General features: G+C 38.6%; 1 protein-coding gene across 1 annotated transcript in view; it reads right to left on the reverse strand.

The window, feature by feature from the left end:
- The window catches only part of LOC131425914 (transcriptional regulator ovo-like), an 84,636-nt gene that overhangs the window by 13,979 nt on the left and 48,874 nt on the right, over nt 1-21,783 (reverse strand). Inside the window, exon 2 of the mRNA XM_058588205.1 lies at nt 1,141-3,131. Coding sequence (XP_058444188.1) covers nt 1,141-3,131 — 1,991 coding nt within the window. The remainder of the gene's footprint in view (nt 1-1,140; nt 3,132-21,783) is intronic.

Raw genomic sequence — 21,783 nt, forward strand, 5'->3', positions numbered from 1 at the left:
AAACAAAACAACAGTCGGAAGACAATCCCACCCAACACGCCACCTGGTGTTCGAGTAGACGCAGTTTGAAACAGGTTTGTCGCTTCCGAAGTTCCCCCACAGATGGCCGACCGCAATGAAACCGTCGTTTTTGTACAGTAGTAAAAGCAAGCGCAGATAGAGAAACAGAGACGAAGTGATTAGCAAACGTAAATCAAAAACTCAAAATAAAAAAAACGAAAATCAAACGCAACACCCCAGAAATTTACTTTGTTACTCTAAAGCGGCCTTAACACGATCATTAAAAGTGTCATTACTAAAAAAATAATGTCATTTTTCATGAGCGTGTGAGATTATATACAAATTTAGAATGTCATTACTTAGGCTGTGAACCATTTCGCGTTTATTCTTAACTTTTGGTTGAAATCTGACACTTGAGCGGTTATTTTGTGTCGAGTAGTTAAATTTGACTAAAACTGAGGCTCATTTCAAAATTTGACGGATGGAAAGTTATTTGGGTTTATTTTCCACTGGAAATAATTTCAACTAAAGAATTAATATTAAAATTTTCATTGCAATATTTTTTCAGTGTCGGAAAATAAACATCGATCTGTCAAAAATAACCATGCTCTCGAGTAGGGCTATTTTTGACAACATCAAATTAACCGCTCGAGTGTCAGATTTTAACCAAAAGTTACAATTAACCGCGAAATTGTTCACAGCCTTAGTAATCATTAAAAATAACATGATGATTTCTCGTGTAAGGGCCGCTTAAGGACTAAGACGAGTCACTATTTACAATGTGCAATGTGTTGATTTTTTTTTTCGTGTAAAGATGTGAGTGTGGGTCGGTGGGTCTCAATCGCTGCTTACCCTTTGCTGTAAAACATTCAGTTTCACATCGGCCACGATCGGGGACAGGGGAACGGTGGATAGAGGCGGTGAAGTCGGCGAGGACGCTGAATGCGACGACGACAACCGGGACGATGACGACGACTTTGGCGGCGGCGGCGACGACGATGATGTTGACGAAAGTGAAGAGGAAATGTGCTGATAGAACGGCGATGACTGGTGCCGATGGCGGCCGGTAGAGACAACGGCGGCAGCCGCGGACAGGGAGCAAATTGAGGCGGATGAAGAAACGGATGAGGTTCGACTTACATTTTGGATGGTTGAGGCGACGACAGCAGGCGGTGGTGCGGCCACAACGGCAGCTGCACTGCCCAGGCCACCGACCGAATGATGACCGTGGCTGGGAAGTCCGGCTGCTAAGGATGCTGCGGCGGCGGCGGCAGCGGCTGCGGCTGCTGCTGAGGAGGACGACGAGGATTGTGGCGAGGAGGAGGACGAAGGTGACTGCAGGGAGTTGCTGTTGGGAGAGGGCAACGATAGGTTACTGTGGGAATCGAGGTCGAAATTACTGAGCGATTGGAACTGGTAGCTGGGTGGGTTTTCCTGATGTTGCATGTATTTTTGGGTGTTGTTGTTGTTGTTGAAGTTGGTGTTGTAACTGCGCGAGAGGAGTAGATGTTCGGGGTACTGATCCAGACCGTCGTGGCCCTCGACATGCTGCAGGGAGGTCGACACGGAATCCGGCGTCAGGGAAGGCGTTGAGGTGAGTTCGAGGTCGTTGCAATTGCTGGACTGTTCGTCCGATGGAAGCCGATTCAGGAAGTGGCTCAGATCGACGGCATCGGTAAGACTGTCCAGGAGTGCATTGTCGCCGGGTGAGGAAAACGTTAGCGTTGCGGTAAACTGAAGAGGATCGACACCCACTCCGTTCATGTCGACCATCATCGAATCGTTGACGTCGTAGCTCCCGTACAGATTCGACAGCGAATCGATCTTGGAGTCGTAATCTAAATCGGCTTCATCTTTCAAAGCGATTCCGTAAGCATTCTGCAACATTGAGTATTGTTTCGACGGGTTACTGGTATTGGCGTTCGCGTCCGTGAACGCTCCGATGTTGGTGAGATCCTGGGTCGTATCGCAATCCATGTTGTTCCAGTTGGTGTTCAGAAATCCCCCGTTGGCATTGTATCCGTTGAGGCCGGCGTTGCCACCCTTCAAACTTTCGTAAAATGGTGGCAGAGAACCGGTCGGTGGGCTGTTCGGACCATAGTTGGATCGTCCATCGCGTCCTCCCATGCCACCACCGGAACCTCCACTGCCAATTGCACCACCACCGCCTCCTCCGCTGGCTCCTCCCAAACCACCGGAACCGGAGGAGAAGTTGATACTGCTTCCGCCACTGTGTCCGGTGTGATTGCCACTGCTTTGCCCACTTCCTCCGGACGATCGACCATGACCGGCCGCAGCTTGCATAATCCCGTTGAGGTTACCGAACCGATGAGCTCGAATCCAGAGGTGTTTCCGGAAAACGGCCGCCTGTTTGGCTCGCTGCATACGTTTCTCCTTCTCTTCGTCTTCTTTCGTGCTGTCGCCACCGTTTCGTTTTGGTACGTGGTAATCTATCGGTTGTTCCTGCATCGGTTCCAGCTCGGGAGCCCGAACTTTAAGATCCACCGCCCGTGGACTACTTTCCGGGCTGGGTCGCCGAGGTGAAGTGGCTGCCGTTGGAGCCCGCTGGATGACGGAACACCGAACAGCTGCTCCCGGTGCTGGTGGTGGAGTTGGAACACGATCCTTCGGCGGAGGTGAACGGGGTTTCAGGGAGACCACCGGTCGCTCTTCGGTCAGCACATTCCGATCGTCCCGAATGATGGGAACCGGCGGTGTCTTTTTGTCCAGCACCGCCAGTCCCGGTTTCTGGTGTGCCGCCGCACTACTCGGGCTGTAGTCTTTGCGTTCTGCCAGGGTAAGCACGTGTCCCCGGTTGTTACCGTACGGTGCATCCCGGGAGCCACCAACGGGAAGCCACCGACGAGCGCCGGGTGTCGTAGTACTGGAAGCCGGTTCCCGCTCATGCTGCGGTTGCGACTGTTGGTGTTGTTCTTTGGCGATTGTTAGCTGCAGGCACAGCGGGACAGACTGAGGCAACGGACTGACCGGTGCCGCTGGAGGTGAGCTGTGTTGTGGTGCTAGCTTGGCCGCTAGATGTGGCGGCGACGCGAAAGACGACGACGACGGTGACGTCGAACTCTCCCGGCACGGTGGGCTGAGTCGATTTTCTTCGCCGAAGATGTCGCGAACTGAAATGAAATGGGAGAAAGAGAAAAAAAATCACATTTAATACGGGTGTGACATCTAGTGGTGAGCACCGGTAATTGGTTCGGAAATTTTCAATTAGGACGTGACGAGGCACTATTCGTATTCGTTCCGCCGGTGGGCGCGCAATTTGAATGATCGCACAGTGCTTTCGTTCCGTGAGAATTCGACAGACCATCTCTCTAGCTTGCGGTCATGAACGTGGGATTTTTTTTTCGCAGACCCCATTCAACTGGGGAAGTCGGGGGGCACAGCAAAGAGTAAAGAGAGAAATTAATGTCAAGAATAGAACAGTGCCCTGTGCGGCTGATGAGGGAGGTACGATTCTGGTAGCAATTTGTTTCACGGGGGGGCGTGGAAAACGGATGAAGAAAAGATGAAGGGGGGGGCATTGGTTGAATGATGGCCTATTGTTCGCGCTTGGCTCCGGTCGTCTGACACTCCTCGCGAAAGGCAGATGAATTTCATGCATTTTACTGTTCCGAGGTGCGTGTTCGCAAGTTGCCCTACGTTGGTCGTCGTTCAGTTTCTCTCAGAATTGTTTCGGTCAAACCTAGATTACAAGGGAACAGATCATAATCGTGGTGGCAGTGATCCAATTTGCACGGCTTCAACGGACGACCACCACCGGGTGTACACCTAATTAGCGTTAATTCTAATTCTAGAGCTGAGAGCTGGGCAACGATCTAAATTTTTTCATTTCATCCCAAGCCTACGGGGGAGAAGGGGAAAAAACAGTACAACAAACAAAAAAAACGAATGCTCACACGACTCACCGAGAAGGAGGACCAGTTCGCCTTGTGCGTTGAACCGCTAGAGAGCGAGAGGGAAAAAACAGCGGTACCGCAGCGACGGTCAAGTCAGTCAAGTGTTGTTTTTTAGCATCGTCGTCCCCTGCGGCTTCCCCCCCAAAAAAAACCATTCCGCTCGTCTTGACCCGGCGGTTGCATCTGCGATAGCGACACAATTTGACAAAACAATCCGCGAACAAACGGATGAAGTCAGTCCGGTCCGGACGTGTGAGTAATTTTGTGATTTACGGATTTGAACGATGGGTTATAGGCTTTTAAGTGACGCGCGATTCTTTTCCTAGCTAGGGTTTTCCGCTACCCAAACGAATTCAACTGGAGAGTGGAGAAGATGAACTGAAGTATAATTACTTGTTTCGCTGTTTGTTTTTGTAGATGCCAACCGATCAGTTGGCCTTGCCTTGTTTGTTGTTGTTACAATTTCGAATAACATTAGTAACCAAGGCGACAGTCAAAATTCTACGGTAAAGGCTACTAAAAAGACCCTTAGAAGGAAAAAATTTAAATATGTTGGGTTCTGGTTGTGACATCTTAACATTCTGAAGAGAAAATATACGAAACAAGGTTCTCACTTGTAGAAACGAAGTTAACCGTAGCCATGATGTCATTTGGTCAGAAAATGAATGGGAATTGAATCCAGACAGGTTGTGTCAAAAATATCGACTTACCCATACCAGCTATACCAGTCCTCCAAGAATGATTTTTTTTAAGAATTAAACTTCAACTTTTCAGTGCCGTCTGGTACCCAAGAAACCATAAGACCTGAGCGTTAGCACTGAACTGGCATTAAATTAACACTAATACGACATAAATGTCGCATTGTAGACTTAACATTGCATATAGGCTATATATTTTAAACTTAAATGAATAAAATTGGGCAGTTACATAGCATCATAGTTAGCCCGATTTGGTTATAAAGTTCGAATAAAAAATGTACAAGCATTAGCGATTTTATGCTGTAAATATTCGTTTAAGGCTGATGTCAAACAGGTAGAATGCTTATGTTTTCCTCTGAAAAATCTTGACAGCTCAAATTACCTGACGAAAACATAGCATGAACATTCGAAACTGGGAGTAATTCCCTCGAAGTGCAGCTTATCATTTAGCAAACAGCCACGAAGGAACTGCTCTTAATTCACCATAGAATATATAGAATCAATACAAATACAACATAAATGTCGTATTGTAACCTTAACATTACGCTCAAGTCATATATTTAAAATTCAAATGCATAGAAACACTGTAGTTACGTAGCATCATAATTAGCTTGAAATGATTATGAAGTGCTGATATAAAATGTACAAGCATTAGCGATTTTATGCAGTGAATAGTCATTTAGTGCTACTTTCGAGCAGTTATTATGCTATTATGATACCGGTATAGTGCTTACGTTTTTTTTTCTGGAAAATCTTGACAATTCAGTTGGCCTAACGAAAACATACGAAATTAGGAATAATTTCTTCGAAGTGTACCTTTTCATTTATCAAGCAGCAACCAAAGAATTATGCCATAGAATGTATTAGATCGGAGAAAAACATATCTTCACATTGTTGGTTTCCGGCATGCAGTCTTTAACTGTATTTGGAACAAGTTTTTGCTTTCCCTCCAACGTTGCGACTATTTATTTCGGTCTTCTTCAGAGGGAACGAAACAGTTAAAGAATGCATGCCGAAAATCAAACATAAGAATAATTGCAAACATAAAATTCTAACAACAAAAAATATTTTCATTTCTCTTGCTAGTTCAGCTTTAAAAACCAGCTCACTGCAAATCAAATATAATTTAAAATCGAACAGTCAAATGTACTGTCGACTAGACAGTACTGCTCAAGACAAAAGATAACAGGTTACACCAGTTTTCGACGTTTCATGCATTTCTAAGACATTTGGCATCAAAAAAAATTTACGATTTCGGAAATCTCAAATCTTTTCTAAGTTCTTAAGTTGATTTTATACAAAAATTCTTTTTGTTGCGATAACACCAGATCTGAACGTTTCATGCATTTCTAATATATTTGGCATCCAAAAAAAAAATCTTCCTCTCTGCGGTTTTTGCTTCTACGCGGATTTCCAAAGTTACGCGGTCCCAAAGTCATTTTTCTGAAAAAAATTGTTTTTTTTTAATTTAAACCAGATCAGGGCGTTTCACTCATTTCTAAGATATGGGGAATAAAAAAATCTTTATTTAGTTTAGCGTTTTTTTTACGCGGATTTCCGAAGTTACGTAGTATGTTTATGTGTTTTTATGTGAATTTTTCAAAGTTTTCCGGTTTTTTATTGTGAATTTTCGAAGTTTTGCGTTTTTTTATACAAACTTTCAAAGTAATGCGGATTTTTTAATGTTAAGTTTTGCGGTTTTTCCAATGCAAATTTTAGAAGTTATGACGTTTTTGTCATGCGAATTTTCGAAGTTAATTTCCATGAAAATTTTCAAAATTCTGTGGTTAGTTCTTTTCTATGAATTTCCAAAGTTTTGCAGTTTTTTAATGCGAATTTTCGAAGCTAAGCGGTTTTTACTATTCTATGAATTTCCAAAGTTTTGCAGTTTTTTAATGCAAGTTTTCGAAGCTAAGCGGTTTTTTTTCTATTCTATGAATTTTCTAAGGTTTGTAGTGTTTCAATGCGAATTTTCAAAGTTATGCGGTTTTTTACTACTCTATGATTTTTCGATTTTTCAGTTTTTTTAATGCGAATTTCCGAAGTTATGCGATTTTTTTTATTCACTAAATTTTCAAAGTTTGGCAATTTTTTTAATGCGAATTTCCGAAGTTATGTGGTTTTTCCTACGCAATTTTTTAGTTTTACGGTTTTTTTATGTAAATTTTCGATATAGGGCGGTTTTTTCTATTCTATGACTTTGCAAAGTTTTGCAATTTATTCAATGCAAATTATTGAATCTATGCGCTTTTTTTTCTATCCAATAAATTGTTAAAGTTTTGCAGTTTTCGAAGTTATGCGGTTTGTTTTCTATTCTATGAATTTTCAAAGTTGAGCAGTTTTTTTAAATGCAAATTTTCGAATTTTCACAGTTGGGTGGTTTTTTTAATGCGAATTTTCGAAGTTTTGCGGTTTATTTATGTGATTTTTCAAAATTACGCGTTTTCTATGTGAATTTTCAAAACTATGTGGTTTTTAAGCAAATTTTCAACATTTTGCGATGTTTTTAATGAAAATTTTCAAGGTTATGCGATTTTTGTTATGCGAATTTTCAGTTTTGGGATTTTTTTTATGCAAACTTTCAAAGTTATGCGGCTTTTTTTTTGTAAATTTTTGAAGTAATGGTATTATTTTTATTCGAGTTTTATATTTATGCGTTTTTTTCTATACAAATTTTCAACATTTTGCGATGTTTTTAATGAAAATTTTCAAGGTTATGCGATTTTTGTTATGCGAATTTTCAGTTTTGGGATTTTTTTATGCAAACTTTCAAAGTTATGCGGCTTTTTTTTCGTAAATTTTTGAAGTAATGGTATTTTTTCTATGCGAGTTTTTACAGTTTTGCGTTTTTTATGCGAATTTTTAAAGTTGATTATGCGAATTTTCGAAGTTCTGCAATTTTTCCTATGCAAATTTTCAAAATTTTGCGAATTTTCGGAGTTATGCGTTATTTTTTCTATTCTATGAATTTTTAAAGATTTGCAGTTTTTTAATGAAAATTTTCGAATTTTCAGAGTTTTGTGTTTTTTTTAATGCGAATTTCCGAAGTTATGCGATTCTGTCATGCAATTTCCGAAGTTATGTGTTTTTTTTAAAGCGAATTTTCGAAGTTTTGCGGTTTATTATGTGAATTTTCAAAATTACGCGTTTTTATGTAAATTTTCAGAACTATGCGATTCTTTTATGTAAATTTTCATAATTATGCGGTTTTTTCTATGCGAATTTTTAAAGTTTTGCGAAATTCTTTAATGCAAATTTTCGAAGTTATGAGCTTTTGCGCGAAGTTTGTCACACGAATTTTCAAAATTTTTTTTCATACATATTTTCAAAATGTTTTAATGTGAATTTACACATATTTTATACGAATTTTTGAAGTAATGCGGTTTTTTATGCGAATTTTCAAGGTTATCGGTTATTTTTATTGCGAATTTTTAAAGTTATGTGGATTTATTAATGCGAGTTTTCAAAGTTTTTATGCAAATTTTTGATGTTATGCGATTTTTCAATGCGAATTTTCGAACTTATGTGGATTTTTCTATGCCAAGTTTTAAAGTTTTGCGGTATTTTATGCGAATTTTCAAAGTTTTTGTGCGGTTTTTTATGCGATTATATTTTATGCGGTGCGTATCCCGATCAACACATCGTATCTAAATTATTTCTCTTTTTGATATTTTAACTACTAACGAGACCAGACTTATATCCGCACTTGCTACGAAAACACGTTTTTGTTATAAACTTGTTACGGCTTGTTGATCGGGATTCCTCACATGAAAAAACTACTTGAGTATTTTACGAATTTCTGAGAGACCTCGCATGTATATTTTTCTCATGGAATTGAAAAAAGAAAATTGAACAATTTTGTTAGTGTTTCAAATAGTGCTCTTTTTCAACAAATATTTAAAAAATCCTTCTACACAAACTGACTAATGTTCTTCGTTCGAAAGTGTTCATTTAACATTCTCCATAGATGATTCACAGTTAAAAATTATATCTGCCTAGGTTTTCTGGTTTTGTTTGGAAGTTTTTTTTTTTGAGTGACTAATAATCCTGATTAGTTATCGACTTTTATGTTCTATGCCACTTGTTCATAACAAGTTCGAAGTCCAGTTTGATAAAAAGCTCTGCTTTCTCCACTGCACTGGAATGTAGCCGTCGACTCTTTGTCATTCTAATCTAATTCGACAGTTTCCTTTATACTGGTTGGTGACAGTTGATGATAACAGTAAGAGGTGAATGCACCATAATGCGGGAATTAACATTTGTTTTTGTTTCTTTTGATGAACTCGACGACCAGTAGCCAAATTCCGAACAATCAAATGACTGCCGAAAAATAAATAAAATGAACGGAACTCCATTCGCTATTGTTATTCTTGATCACCGAGCTCGTGTTGGACAAGAATCGTTCCGTCCGCCCTTGTTCCGCTTGCGCCCGTGGCTGTCCTCATTTCCGAGCAGCGAACCGTTTAATGCGTTCGTACGTCCGTCGCTTCGTGCTTCAGGTGCTCCCGGGAACGGCGACTGTTGTCAGTTTCGTAACAGTTTTTCCGGAGAAATTGGATAATTGTTCGATGCGAACCGGGCAAGCAACATGTTGTTTTTGCTGTTGTGGCAGGCTGGTGTTCATCTGTTTTTCACCGGAATTGCGGAAACTATTTTTTTCTTTCGCTTTTGACATATGTAAAACATGTGCCGTGAAAATACGAAGCAAAGAGCGGAGAGGTGTGTGGGGTGAAGGCGAGAGTGCCAAGATGACCTTAGCTCCGTTAGTGAGGCGATGCAATAAAACGAAGGAACAAGGAAAAAAACCGGAAAGAATCATCTTTTAACCCTTATTCAGCAGGTAGGCTGCTTCGGGACCGAAGCAGGGAAGGGATGCAGTTTTAAGTTGTTCTTTTTTTGCAACCCATATGCTAAAGTTAATTAGTTCTTGTTTATTTCGCAACACTCGAAGATCGTGTTTCTTCTTCACAGTCGATGGTTCGTTCGGGAGGGAGGAAAAAAAACAAAAATTGTTCCCCAATTTTTCACTGCTGCCAGCCTAGAACAAGCTCAAAGTCTTCTCATTTCAGGCTGAACGTGTTCTTTCAGACGGAACACAGCAAGGTTCGTCGTCGTCATCGTCGTCTTCGTTGAGTGCTTTTCACCAAGTCTCCGAACATCGAAAGCGCACGATGCAACCTCGAGCTCAAGGAAAGAAATTTCAAATTTATTATTCTCATCAGATTCTTTTCCCCTGGCGGAACCGGTTTCCGATCGCTTTGTGGACCAAGACCAGACCAGTCCGGACCGGTTGCTCTGTGGTTAAGGCCTTCTCCAATCCCCCCCCCCCCCCCCCCCCCTTCTTTTTTTCGTTGTCAGCCAACAAACACTCGAAATCGTTCTTCTTTTCGCGATGGATGCGATATTCTTGTGTCCTGTTAAGTTTTATTACCGTCTTCGGTACTGTTGGAATCTGTCTCTCTTTCGCTTGCCTCCTGCAACTGGTGGTGGTCTCGTTCTGGAGTTGATCCACTTCGGGGCCTGGACGAACGCGATTTCGTCACTCGAAGCGACGACGAACACAGACGCGAATACAACAAAACACACTTAACACATTCCAGAACAACAGAAGTGTTGCAAAATTATTTGCACAGCTCGACCCAGATAGCGCGGGGGAAGCAACAAAAAAAAACAACTCTGAAATGACCATCGGCGGCATGACAACCAAAAAAACAAAAGAAAAAAAAAACAGTTCCGCCGTGTGCAGTGCCAAGGCACTACCTATTGGCGGAGGAATTACCGCGTTGCATAAGCCGACGGCGTGGCTGTGCCAAATCCGAACCGAGATCTTGAAGATTTCATTGTCAATATCGCGCGAGCTCTCGCGTGTGTGCAAAAATCGCAGCCGCCGCCGCCTCGTTTACCTTCATCAAATCGAAACGGGCGACCCTCTCTCTCTCTCGCGCAGTTATTGCTGCTGCTGCTGCCCTCTCATTTCCAGCACTTGCTTGCCGTCCCGTCTAGTATGCGAATGCGAATGTGTCATTTTTGACGACCGTTTTTTGCTGCGATACAAACAAACACACGTGTGAAGAAAGAAAGAAAGAAAGCGACGACAAGAAAATAACATAAGAAAAACCAGTCTCGTAGAGATTTTGCACCTCCCGCGTCGATTACCGAACTCGTGCACTTTATTTTGATAATTGTCCGGTCGGGTTCCGGTTCTACTTCACCCGTTGGAGCACCCGCAGAAGGACAAAAACAGGCCAACGGAAATCGGTAATTCGTCTTTAACTTTTGCCACTTTGCCTTGTGTACATGCGAAGTATGGCGTAAATGGCAGCATGTTTTGAAAGATTAGATTTTTTTTCTCCGATCAGTAGGTGACACCAGTACCACAAACTTTTAGATCGAAGATGGCGTCGAAAGAAAAGCACTTGTGTTCGGTCGCAAAGAAACTCCGGATCTGTCAGTAAGAATTATGGAACCGAATAAATAACAGCTCTCAGAAGTATCGTGATTTGCAAGCTTTTTGTAACAGTGAAAATATTCTAACGCCTCATCAGTTATGCTATCAATTACTTTTAGTTTTATTTTACAAGTTGATTAGCGGCCCTTACACGATCATTAAAAGTGTCATTACTAAAAAGTAATGGCACTTTTAATGATCGTGTAAGGTCTACGAGTTCAGTAATGACACGAGTAATGATGGAATTCCGGATTTTCCATCATTACCAACAGTATTTCTTCTTCTTATTTTTTTGTGGAAATGCTGAATATCTTTAGAGCTATACGCGAAAAAATGACAAAGTGTAGATTTAAATTGTTAATTCTTCATTAACCTTAACGTTTCAATGCCAAATCAAATTTATTTTCAGCTAAACGAAAATAAAAATATTGCTATTGCTATTTCTGGAGTAGTTACAAATACTCATCATTAATAATGAACGTGTAATGCTAAAAAGTAATGATGTACAGTAATGCAGTAATGACGAGCGTTTGAGCAGAAGTGTCATTACTTAGTAATGACACTTTTAATGATCGTGTAAGGGCCGCTATTGGTCAACAAAAAATCAATAATATTTAAATGATAGTTGTTGAAAAACGGTTCGATTGGCTGACAGTTTGTTGCGGTAAATTCCATCCGAATTCTATTAGTTCCGAATCACGGTAACTTGACTGTTGAAAAATTTGCCGAAAATCAAAATACCAAATTATTAAATTTATCAGCCCGATTGCAATCGTGAATCAAAAAATATTTTAGCAATTTCTTTTTAAGTACAGGCAGGCTATAGAACAGAAAGAAAATTTAGCATCAAACAACTTCGTATTCGGCAAACAATGTGAGATTGGATTTTATCGATCATTTTAAAATTAGACCGATTCATCAAACTCCAGGTATGTACCGGAAGCGTTTTAGTTTTTGGAGCAGTTTTCAAGACTCGAAAAACTGCTGGAAATGACCTTAAAACTGCTAAAAAAGTTACTGCTCTGAAAGTTACTAAAAAATATGCTCGAAAACTACTAAAAAATTGATCTTAAATTTTTAAAAGCTGCTCGAAAACTCTTCCCAAAACTGCTTCAAAACCTGCTCCAAAACTGCTAAAAAAAACTTTAAAAGCGTCTCGAAAAACTGCTGGAAATTGCTTCAGAAGCTGCTTAAAAAATTGCTTGAAAACTACTCGAAAAACTGTTTGAAGATTACTCAAAAAAAAAAAAACTGCTTAGGCTGTGAACCATTTCGCTATTAATTTTAACCTTTGATTGAAATCTGATACTTGAGCGGTTATTTTGTGTCGAGTAGTTAAATTTAACTAAAACTGCGACCCATTTCAAAGTTTGACGGAAATTATTTTAACCAAAGAATTTATATAAAAAAATTTTTTCGCAAGATTTTTATCAGTGTCGGAAAATAACCATCGATCAAAAATAACCATGCTTTCGAATGTCAGATTTCAACCAAAAGTTAAAATTAACCGCGAAATAATTCAAAGCCTAAATAGTTTTTAGAGCAGTTTTATGAGTAATCATCAAACAATTATTCGAGCAGTTTTTCAAGTAGTTTTCGGACAATTGTTAGGCAGTTTTAAAGCAGTATTTCAAGCAATTTTTAGTAGCTTTCGAAGTTTAAAAAAATTCAAGCAGTTTTCGAATAGTTTTTGGAGCAGTATTCCAGGTATTTTTAGGTGGCTTTTCGAGTAGTTTTTAGAAAAGTTTTTGGGCTGTTTTTAGTGGATTTTAGAGGAGTTTTTAAAGAAAATTTTTGAGTAACTTACCAAGTTCTAAAGTTCTTTGAGATTTTTTCGAGCAGTTTCAAGTAAGTTTTATATTAATTTCAAGCAATTTTAGGAATAGTTTTTCTGGCAATTTTTTTTAGCAGTTCTTAGAGCAGTTTTCAAGCAGTTTATCGAGTAGTTTTCAAGTTTCTTCGAGAAGTTTTCAAACTGTTTCTGAATAGTTTTGAGGTAATTTTTCGAGTAGTTTTTTAGCAGTTTTCGTCGGTTTAATTAGTGCTTTGAGAAGTTTTTTCACGATTTTCAAAGCAATATTTATGCGGTTTTAAAGCAGATTTTTGGGTATTATTCGATCAGTTTTGAGTACTTCAGAGCAGTTTTCGAGCAGTTTTTTTTTATCAGATTTCAAACAATTTTCAAGAAGTTTTTTAAGCAGTCTTCGATCAGTTTAAGCAGTTCTCGGAGTAGTTTTTGAGTAATTTTCAAGCAATCTATCGAATAGTTTTTAGTCAGTTTTTTCGAGCAGTTTCCAAACAGTTCTTCGAGTGATTTTCATGAGCAGTTTTTGAGTAGTTTTTAGAGTGATTTTTCGTGCTGTTTTCGAGGAGGTTTTTTATTAGTTTTTCAGCAGTTTTTAGAACAGTTTTCTAGCAGTCCTCTGAACAATTTTGGAACAGCTTTAATGTAGATTTTCGAGTAGTTTTAAAGCAGTTCTTGGAACAGATTTTAGTCTTTCGAGCAGTTTTGGAGCAACTTTTGAGAGGTTTTCAAGTTGTTTTCGAGCAGTTTTTTGGAATAAATTTTTAGGCAGGTTTTCGTGCAGCCTTGAACAGTTTTCAGAGTAGTTTTTGAAGTAGTTTCCAAGCAGTTTTTGGATAAGATTTCGAGCAATTTTTTGAACAGTTGTCGAGCAGTTTCTAGAAGTTTTCAAGTAGTTTTCGAGTAGTTTTTAGCAAGTTTTTTGTGAAGTTTTTGACTAGTTTTTAGAGCAGTTTATTGTGCATTTTTCGAGCAGTTTTTGACCGCTGCTTAAAGCAGTTTTTCAGCGTTTTGTGCAATTTTCACAGCTTTCGAGTAGTTTTCAAACAGTTTTTTCGAGTTGATTTCGAGAAATTTTTTTACCAGTTTTAGAGTAGTATTCAAGCAATTTCTAGAGTACTTTTTCTCTTGTGGTTTGAAATCTCAGGTTTCTCAAACAAGCGGATCCATCAACAATTACCAGTATGTTTCAAAATATCTTGTTTTGCAATTCCTGTAACAATAATGAATAATGAAGCAATCAGCTTCCCGTCCCAACCAACAACCAAGGTACTGGAATTAGAACCAATTGGCTCAAGTTAAACATTCCGATTCATTCATTTGAGGACATAAAAACGCTGATAAAAGAAAGAATTATTTTTGAATTTCATCTAAAAATTCTGATTTAAATTCTAATACTTTGAAACAGGCACTTTTGCACTTGCCATTTGATGACATCAGACTTTACTGATAAAAATAGTTTAGTTTTTGTAATTTAATTTGAATTATTTAATGTTTTCCTAACACTTCATGAATTGCCAAGCACAATCTGATTTTCTGATAACCTGCAATGAAAAGTTTCGTCTTCGACTCATCACTTCGAGTTGAACTGCTGGTGCAACCTTACACCAGACCAGTAAAGCCCGAGCAAAGAGTAGATCTAACTTGAGTCATTTACAGGGTTGTTACGAAAAATTTCAAAATCAAAACGCGCGAAATCCGCGCGAAGTCGAACACTAAAACACGCGAAATCCGCGCGAAGTTGAAAACTAAAATTCGAGTGAAGCGTTAGACAACTATTTTTATGCAGGTGATACTTTCCGCAGTACTTGAAAATTCACTTAAATATAGTTTAAAAATCTGCATAAGTTTGTCATATGAACACAATAAATAAGTCCGCATACAGCACGTTACTTCGAGAAACCCAATGAAAACGATTTCATTTTTATTCTTCATCTTTTTCGATGCCCTTAGTTAAGGAGCAAGACTTTTTGCAAGCGTATGAGTAATGTCAACAATATGTGCGTAAAAACAAATTCCGGCGCTTATTTTACTGATTTTAATCAATAAATCTTCCATATGGTTGAAAAATAAACCAATCAGTTCATTCTGCTTAAAATTGCAATTCAAGAAAAGTGTCTTAGTCTAGGACTCTTCGGTTTTCCTTAAAACTGCTCGAGAAAAATTGTCTCAGTTAACGCTTACTTCCACTGACACATTTGATTAGCAACAAACACATTCCTATATGGATTTCCTCTTGCAGAATTTTTTTCCGTAGCTTTTATAAGTAAACCCGTAAAATAGGAACCTTTAATTTAACACGCGAAAGGCAATGGAAATGGCATGTTGTCGTAAAACTATTTATTTTTACTACTTTTGTAACAGAAAATATTTAGTTTTGCTTATTTTGTGTAGCGCAATCTAATACAAATGATTTGAAGCAGTGTTGTCAACTTTTTTTATTAAGGGATTAAAATCTATATTCATAAAATGTAAGCAATTTTCCATCAAACGTTGGTGAAAAATTGTTTAAAACTGATATATCATACAAAATGTCAGGCTTAACATGCATTCGAGAATAAATTATTGTTAAAAAAGATTGTTTGAAACTCAATCCTGCAAGTCACTTTAATAAACTCGTTGCACTGCATATATTAATCTATAACATACGTACTGAATAAATTGTACGTAATACACAAGCTAACTTGGTTTATTCTTGATCCTTAATTAATACTCTCTGATGTACGGAAAATGTTACAGTAAAAATAAAAATGCTTACACATTTCATCGAAGATATTTGTTTTTTGTTTCGACATCTTTTTGCTCGGCAAACATTTCCTTCTTGGTAAGAAGAATTTTTAGGTAGACCACATCAGGATGATCTGATTCACTCTTTTTAGTATCAGTTGCAATTATAATAGCGCCTTCTTTTGTTGTCAGATTTCACTCTGAATGTCTGAGGAGGAAATCATCTTTTCTTCTTTTATTTGAATCAGGGAAAAGCCCACTGGAATTAGTTTCTGTCAAATTTGTTCTCCAGCAGGCATAAAAACTCCTCATCTTTTGCATCAATAGATCAAAATCATCCAAATGATACATTTGCTTAAATCTAGTGCTTCTATAGTAACTACATCTAATGAGACAGTAACATAAGAAACGATTTCTTGATAACATTACGTGATAAATGAAAGTCGAAAGAATTGAAACATTTGTTAAATATGCGGAACATGCTAGCAATGAGCTCGTTATATCCATAATTAGTTCTAACATAGGGAATCCGAAGAAAAAAATAGGAAAACTACGACGTCGAATGTCAAATTGTAACAATTGAAAGTTCTATGTGCTCTTTAAAATTTAACTTGCTTTCCAGAACACCCAGGTCCTTAACAGACGATGCGCTTTCGAGAACAGTTTGTGGCATATTATAGTCGAACTTGAATACAGACTTTTTGCTACAAAAAGAGACGACGGAGCATTTAGTGGCATTTAAACAATTTTGAAATATGAAATACGAAAGTCATCAGCGAACGATAGTTTCATACACTTGATCGAAAAATTTAAATCGTTGAGATACAATAAAATTATGAACGGTCCAAGGTGACTTCCTTGAGAAACTCCAGATGTAACAGCACTTGGTGAGGTTGAACAGGCTCCTTTTTTCACTATCATTTCATTACCAGTTAGATATGATCGAAGCCAATTAAAAAATGATCCATTTAATCCCAGTCTACCTAACTTGGAGATCGTTATGTGATGATTTATTTCGTCGAACGCAGCAGGGGAAGTTGAAAGCTTTGGCATGGATCCAAGCTGAGTCTCTGACATGTAGTCAGAGCAACTATGTGTTATAAAATCCAGAACTATAATTTCAAACAGCTTCGATACAGCGCACAAAGCAACAATTCCAAAGTAGTTGGATACTATACCCTTGTTCACATATGATTTCTTCCATATTTCAGGAAAAATTCCAGAACGGAAAGAACAATTGAAAATGTTGGATAGTGGAACCAACTAACTATTAGAACACTTTCTTATCACCACGAATAGAATCCCAGAACTTCTTCGTTTCTTTTATTGTCAGACTTCGCTTCGTAAGCATGTCGTGTAAATTTTGCTTTAAGAATTCGATTTTTATCATACACAAAATTTGTTACCATATTATTGAAGAATCGCATCGCAAATCGCAATCTTTGCATTATTGAATGTATTATCACTGAGACGATATCTTCCATCTGACATCAATATCCTTGGGTGCAAAATGTTGAAATAGCAACTTGTATCACTCGAGATCGAAAAGCATAAAATCGAAATTTTGTCCACTGAAGAAAACATTGGCTAGAACCTCCTTCTAGTAAATTTTAGTTTTATCAAGGGAAAATTTGGCCATCTCGACCAATTGCTGAAACGTTCGCCCATCTTTAATTTTTTAGGGTTTCATAAAACTCACAAGTTTCAAAAATTTGCAAAGAATTTTATGGAATGATGTTTTCTGAAATTCGCGCTAAATCCGCGCCATAGCATCAAAATCTTAGCAGAAACCGCGCCAAATCCGCGAAAATCGCGAAATCCGCGAAAACCGCGAAATCCGCGCGACCGTAACAACCCTGCATTTATTAAAAAATGCAGGAAACAGTTCAGTGTTTTGTCAAAAATCTTCGATGAATTGTTTCATCACACATGTGGAGATGAATTATACTTCTACTACGGGATTAAATGGAGCTGCTAGGTTGCACGACTGATTTCTTTTAAGCTACTGTGCAGTGAGTGATTAGGGTATTCTAAGAGAAAAAAAGTTGTAAAAGAAGGCAAGCTACTGCTATGCTTCTGTGACTGCTCAGAACTAGACCAACACGACCCGAAACCTCAGCAAAGGTGTCGTGTGTCGGTTATTTTTAAATATACATTTAGAACACCACGTCGTCCATTTGGTGTTTGGATCGGAAATCGCAGACCCTGACGCCGACTCCATTCCCATGCCCCTTTCGGTTCTCCACATCGGCACAGGTGAGTATACCGTCCGGAATGCGGCGACCCGAAGTCCATTGTTTTCCACTCACTCACTCGCTTAGCTCAGCTCACGGTCCGTGCATCGTTCACACTTTATGTCAGCCCATCTGCTCCCACAATCCTCCCTCCTTAGTGCGTTCGTTCGGGTGTTTGTTTGTTGAATGATAGTTTTTTTTTTTCTTCAACTCGATCGCACCATTTGAATCACTAAGTAGCACCTGCCGGTGGGTGATCGGTGTTTGTTTGTTCGTTCTGTGCTGGTGTGAGTAACGAGCAGCGGGTCACAATTCACGGTGACCAATCACCGCGCGCGTCTTCGTTACGCGATTACAGGTTGAGAGGGTGGGGTACAACAGGAGGAAGGTCCGGTCCAGTTAATGAATCCGAAACCTGGCGGCCGAGCCGTAGCAGGAGGAGAACGGCTAACCGACGACGTGCAAAATGATGATCCACGACGGGAGCTCTGATTTGCATGAAATGATAATCCAACGGATTCGCCTCGGGTTCATGCCTTCGCATCGCTTCGCTAGTATGTCGACTTGTTGTGGGACCTGGGCCGGGTAAAGAATTGTAAGTTCATTCATTTTCGAATCGGGCCGCTAGTGCGGCTTCGCAGACGGCCGTTAAAAATCACATTAACATTTTAATGAGCACTATTTTTTCTATTTTAGCTTTGTACTGCTGTTATGTCGACTAGTTTGGTGGTGGCTCTTTTTTTTATTATAACGCACAAACTGTTCTGTTTCGGGGGAGGAACAACCATCATCGGCGTAGGTCAATTAGCATTCTCTTTGTCAGCGATTGCGTGTAAACTGCTGCCGATACAAACAACGTCAATTTCGTCACTTCCCTGATGATGATGATGATGATGATGATGTTGCTGTTAATGCTAATGCAATGAGGTTCTGGTAGCGGTTTTGCATTTTCGACTCTCGCGCAATCACCGCAACCCCGCAGCTTGATTAGAATATGAATTGGGCCGACGCCGTTGTTGCCCCTCTGGGTGAGATGGGGGCAGATGAAGAGGAGAGGCTGGGTTGATCTGTTTGATTAGCCGTGCCGTAGAGTAGGTTTCAATTTGCAACACACCGAGCACTTCCTGCTTCGCAATCAACTGGCGCTCGGATCGCAAACGCAATCTCTTCATCTCAGGTGGTTCGCGCTTGGATAATCCTCAGTTGGAACGGATCTGTTATTACCTACAATAACAAGAATAGCATTGGTGAGATGGATTTAACTAGGCTAAAAGTTCAAGTCGAATCTCATAGTCTAGTTGTTTTAGTTAAGGATTGGTAGCTTACATTGGCACGGTATAGCAAGAGTCAGTTTTAACAGATTTGACGTTTCACTCAAGGAAGGCAGCTGAGACCTTTATTATTTCCGGTGTTTATCAAAAACCACCCGAATCGTTTTCATTGATAAAGTTTGAATTTTGTTCAAAAACACCATACGAGGAGAAAAGAGTATTACAACGCCCCTAAGGAAATATTGTTCCTATTAAACACTCAACAAATTAGGGAGAAATATATCCAAATTCTTCGATACTAATGGCATGAAAATGAAGTGTTCAAGTTTCTTCTTACCAAACAGAAGCATGTTAGCTGAAAGATGAAGACGTTTTTCACGCTAAATTGTATTCGCAGTTGGCAGCATCCTCTCAGATGCGAATGGTTTTTTTCTGGACATGTACACAATACTAATATTTTAGAGTCATCTCTAATTTCGTTAAGCGGTAGAACTCAAAAGTTTAAACCAAATTGAAATTGATTTTTTCGGAAAAATTTCGATGCCAAAAGTCTGGGAATTACATGAAACTACTCGAAACAAAGGCTTAAGAACTACGGAAAACACTACTCTAAAAACTGCTTAGACTGATCTGGCTCCTAAAAAAAATTACTTGAAATCTGATTAAAACACTGCTCTGAACTACTTAAAATTGCTCGAAGAACTGCTCTGAAAACTGTTTGCAAACTACTCGAAAACCTGTACTAGAAAACTGAGAACTCCTCAAAAAACTGTTCGAAAACTCCTCGATAAACTGCTCGAAAATTTGTCGTAAAACTGCTTAAAAATTACTCAAAAACTGCCTTAAGAACTACTCAAAAAACTATTCGAAAAATTGCTTGAAATCTGATTAAAACACTGCTCAGAAATACTTAAAACAGCTCGAAAAAATAGAACTGCTTGAAAACTGCTTGAGCCTTTCTAAAAAAAACTGCTCTAAAAGAGCTCACAAAACTGCTCGGAAGCTGCCTCAAAACTGCATGGAAACTTCTTAAAAACTGCTTGAAAACTACTCAAAAACTGCTTGAAAAATTGAAAAATACTCAAGAAACTGTTTGGAAGCTGCTTAAAAACACCGTGAAAACTACTCAAAGAACTGCTTGAAAAGTGCTCAAAGCTGCTCGGAAATTGCTTGGAAAATTCATAAAACCTCGCGAAACACTGCAATAAAACTGCTTTGAAGTATTTAAAAACTACTTCAAAAATTGCTTGAAAACTACTTAAAGAACTGCTTGAAAAATGCTGAAATTACTCAAAAACTACTCAAAAACTATTCGAAAAATTACTGAAAATCTGACAAAAAACTGCTCAGAAGTACTTAAAACTGCTCGAAAAAAAAACAGAACTGCTTAAACACTACTAAAAAACTGCTTGAAAAAAGCTCACAAAACTGCTCGGAAGCTGCTTAAAAACTGCATGGAAACTTCTTAAAAACTGTTTTAAAACTACTTAGAAAACTGCTTGAAAACTCCTTAAAACCTGTTCAAAAAACTGCTCGAAAAACTGCTTTAAAACAACTAAAAAAACTGCCTGAAACAAGCTCAAAAAACTGTTTGGAAGCTGCTAAAAAACTGCTGGGAAACTTCTTAAAAGCTGCTCGAAGATTGCTGGAAAACCACTTAAACAACTGCTCCAAAAACTACTTGAAAAACTGCTCAAAAACTGATTAAAAACTGTTTGAAAACTGCTTGAAAATTCCTCAAAAACTACTCCGAAAATTGTTTAAATGGCTGTTCTGTAAACTGCTCGAATGCTGCTCTAAAACTATTTGAAAGTTGCTCAAAAAACTGCTCGGGATCTGCTAAAAAACTACTTGAAAAACTGCTCCAAAGCGACTTGAAAAACTGCTCTAGACCTGTTCTAGAACTGCTTTAAAACTGTTCGAAAATTGCTCATTAAAACAATTCGAAAAACTGCCTGAAAATTGCTCAAAAACTACTACAAAAACTGCTCGAAAACTGATTTTGCTTGAAAAACTGCTTTTGAACTGCGTAAAAGTTTCCCGAAAACTACATCAAAAGCTGCTGAAAAACTAATCAAAGCTGCTCCAAAACTATAACTGTTATAAAACTACCCAACTAAACTGTTCCAAATTGCTCAGACTTCACGAAAAATTGCTGATTAAAAAACTGCTCAAAAGACTGCTCGACAACTGCCCTAAAAGCTACTTCCAAATGTTCGAAAACTGCTTACTGAAAAATCTTTCTGCAACAAAAGTTGCCTTCAAAAAACTGCTTGAAAACTTTTCCTTTTCTTGACTAGACTTGCTTCAACTTAACTTAAACTTGCTTGAAAACAGTTCAAAAACTGCACAAAAAACAGTTTGAAAACAGTTAAAACTTTTTGAAAACTATACGAAAAACTGCTCTCAAAAGTACTTGCAAAACTGTTCTGGAACTGCTTGAAAATTGCTAAAATCCGTTGAAAAAAATTCTCGAAAACTGCACGAAAAACTACCTAAAAACTGCTATAAAATTTATTCGAAAACTACTCGAAAAACTGATTGAAAACAGCTCGAAAAAACTACTTGAAAACTACACAAACATTACTCTACAAAACTGCTTAGACTGATCAGGCTGCTAAAAAATTACTTGAAATCTGATTAAAACACTGCTCTAATAATGTTCTGAACTGCTTAAAATTGCTCGA

Source organism: Malaya genurostris, chromosome 1, assembly GCF_030247185.1.
Source record: "Malaya genurostris strain Urasoe2022 chromosome 1, Malgen_1.1, whole genome shotgun sequence".
Lineage (NCBI taxonomy): Eukaryota > Metazoa > Arthropoda > Insecta > Diptera > Culicidae > Malaya > Malaya genurostris.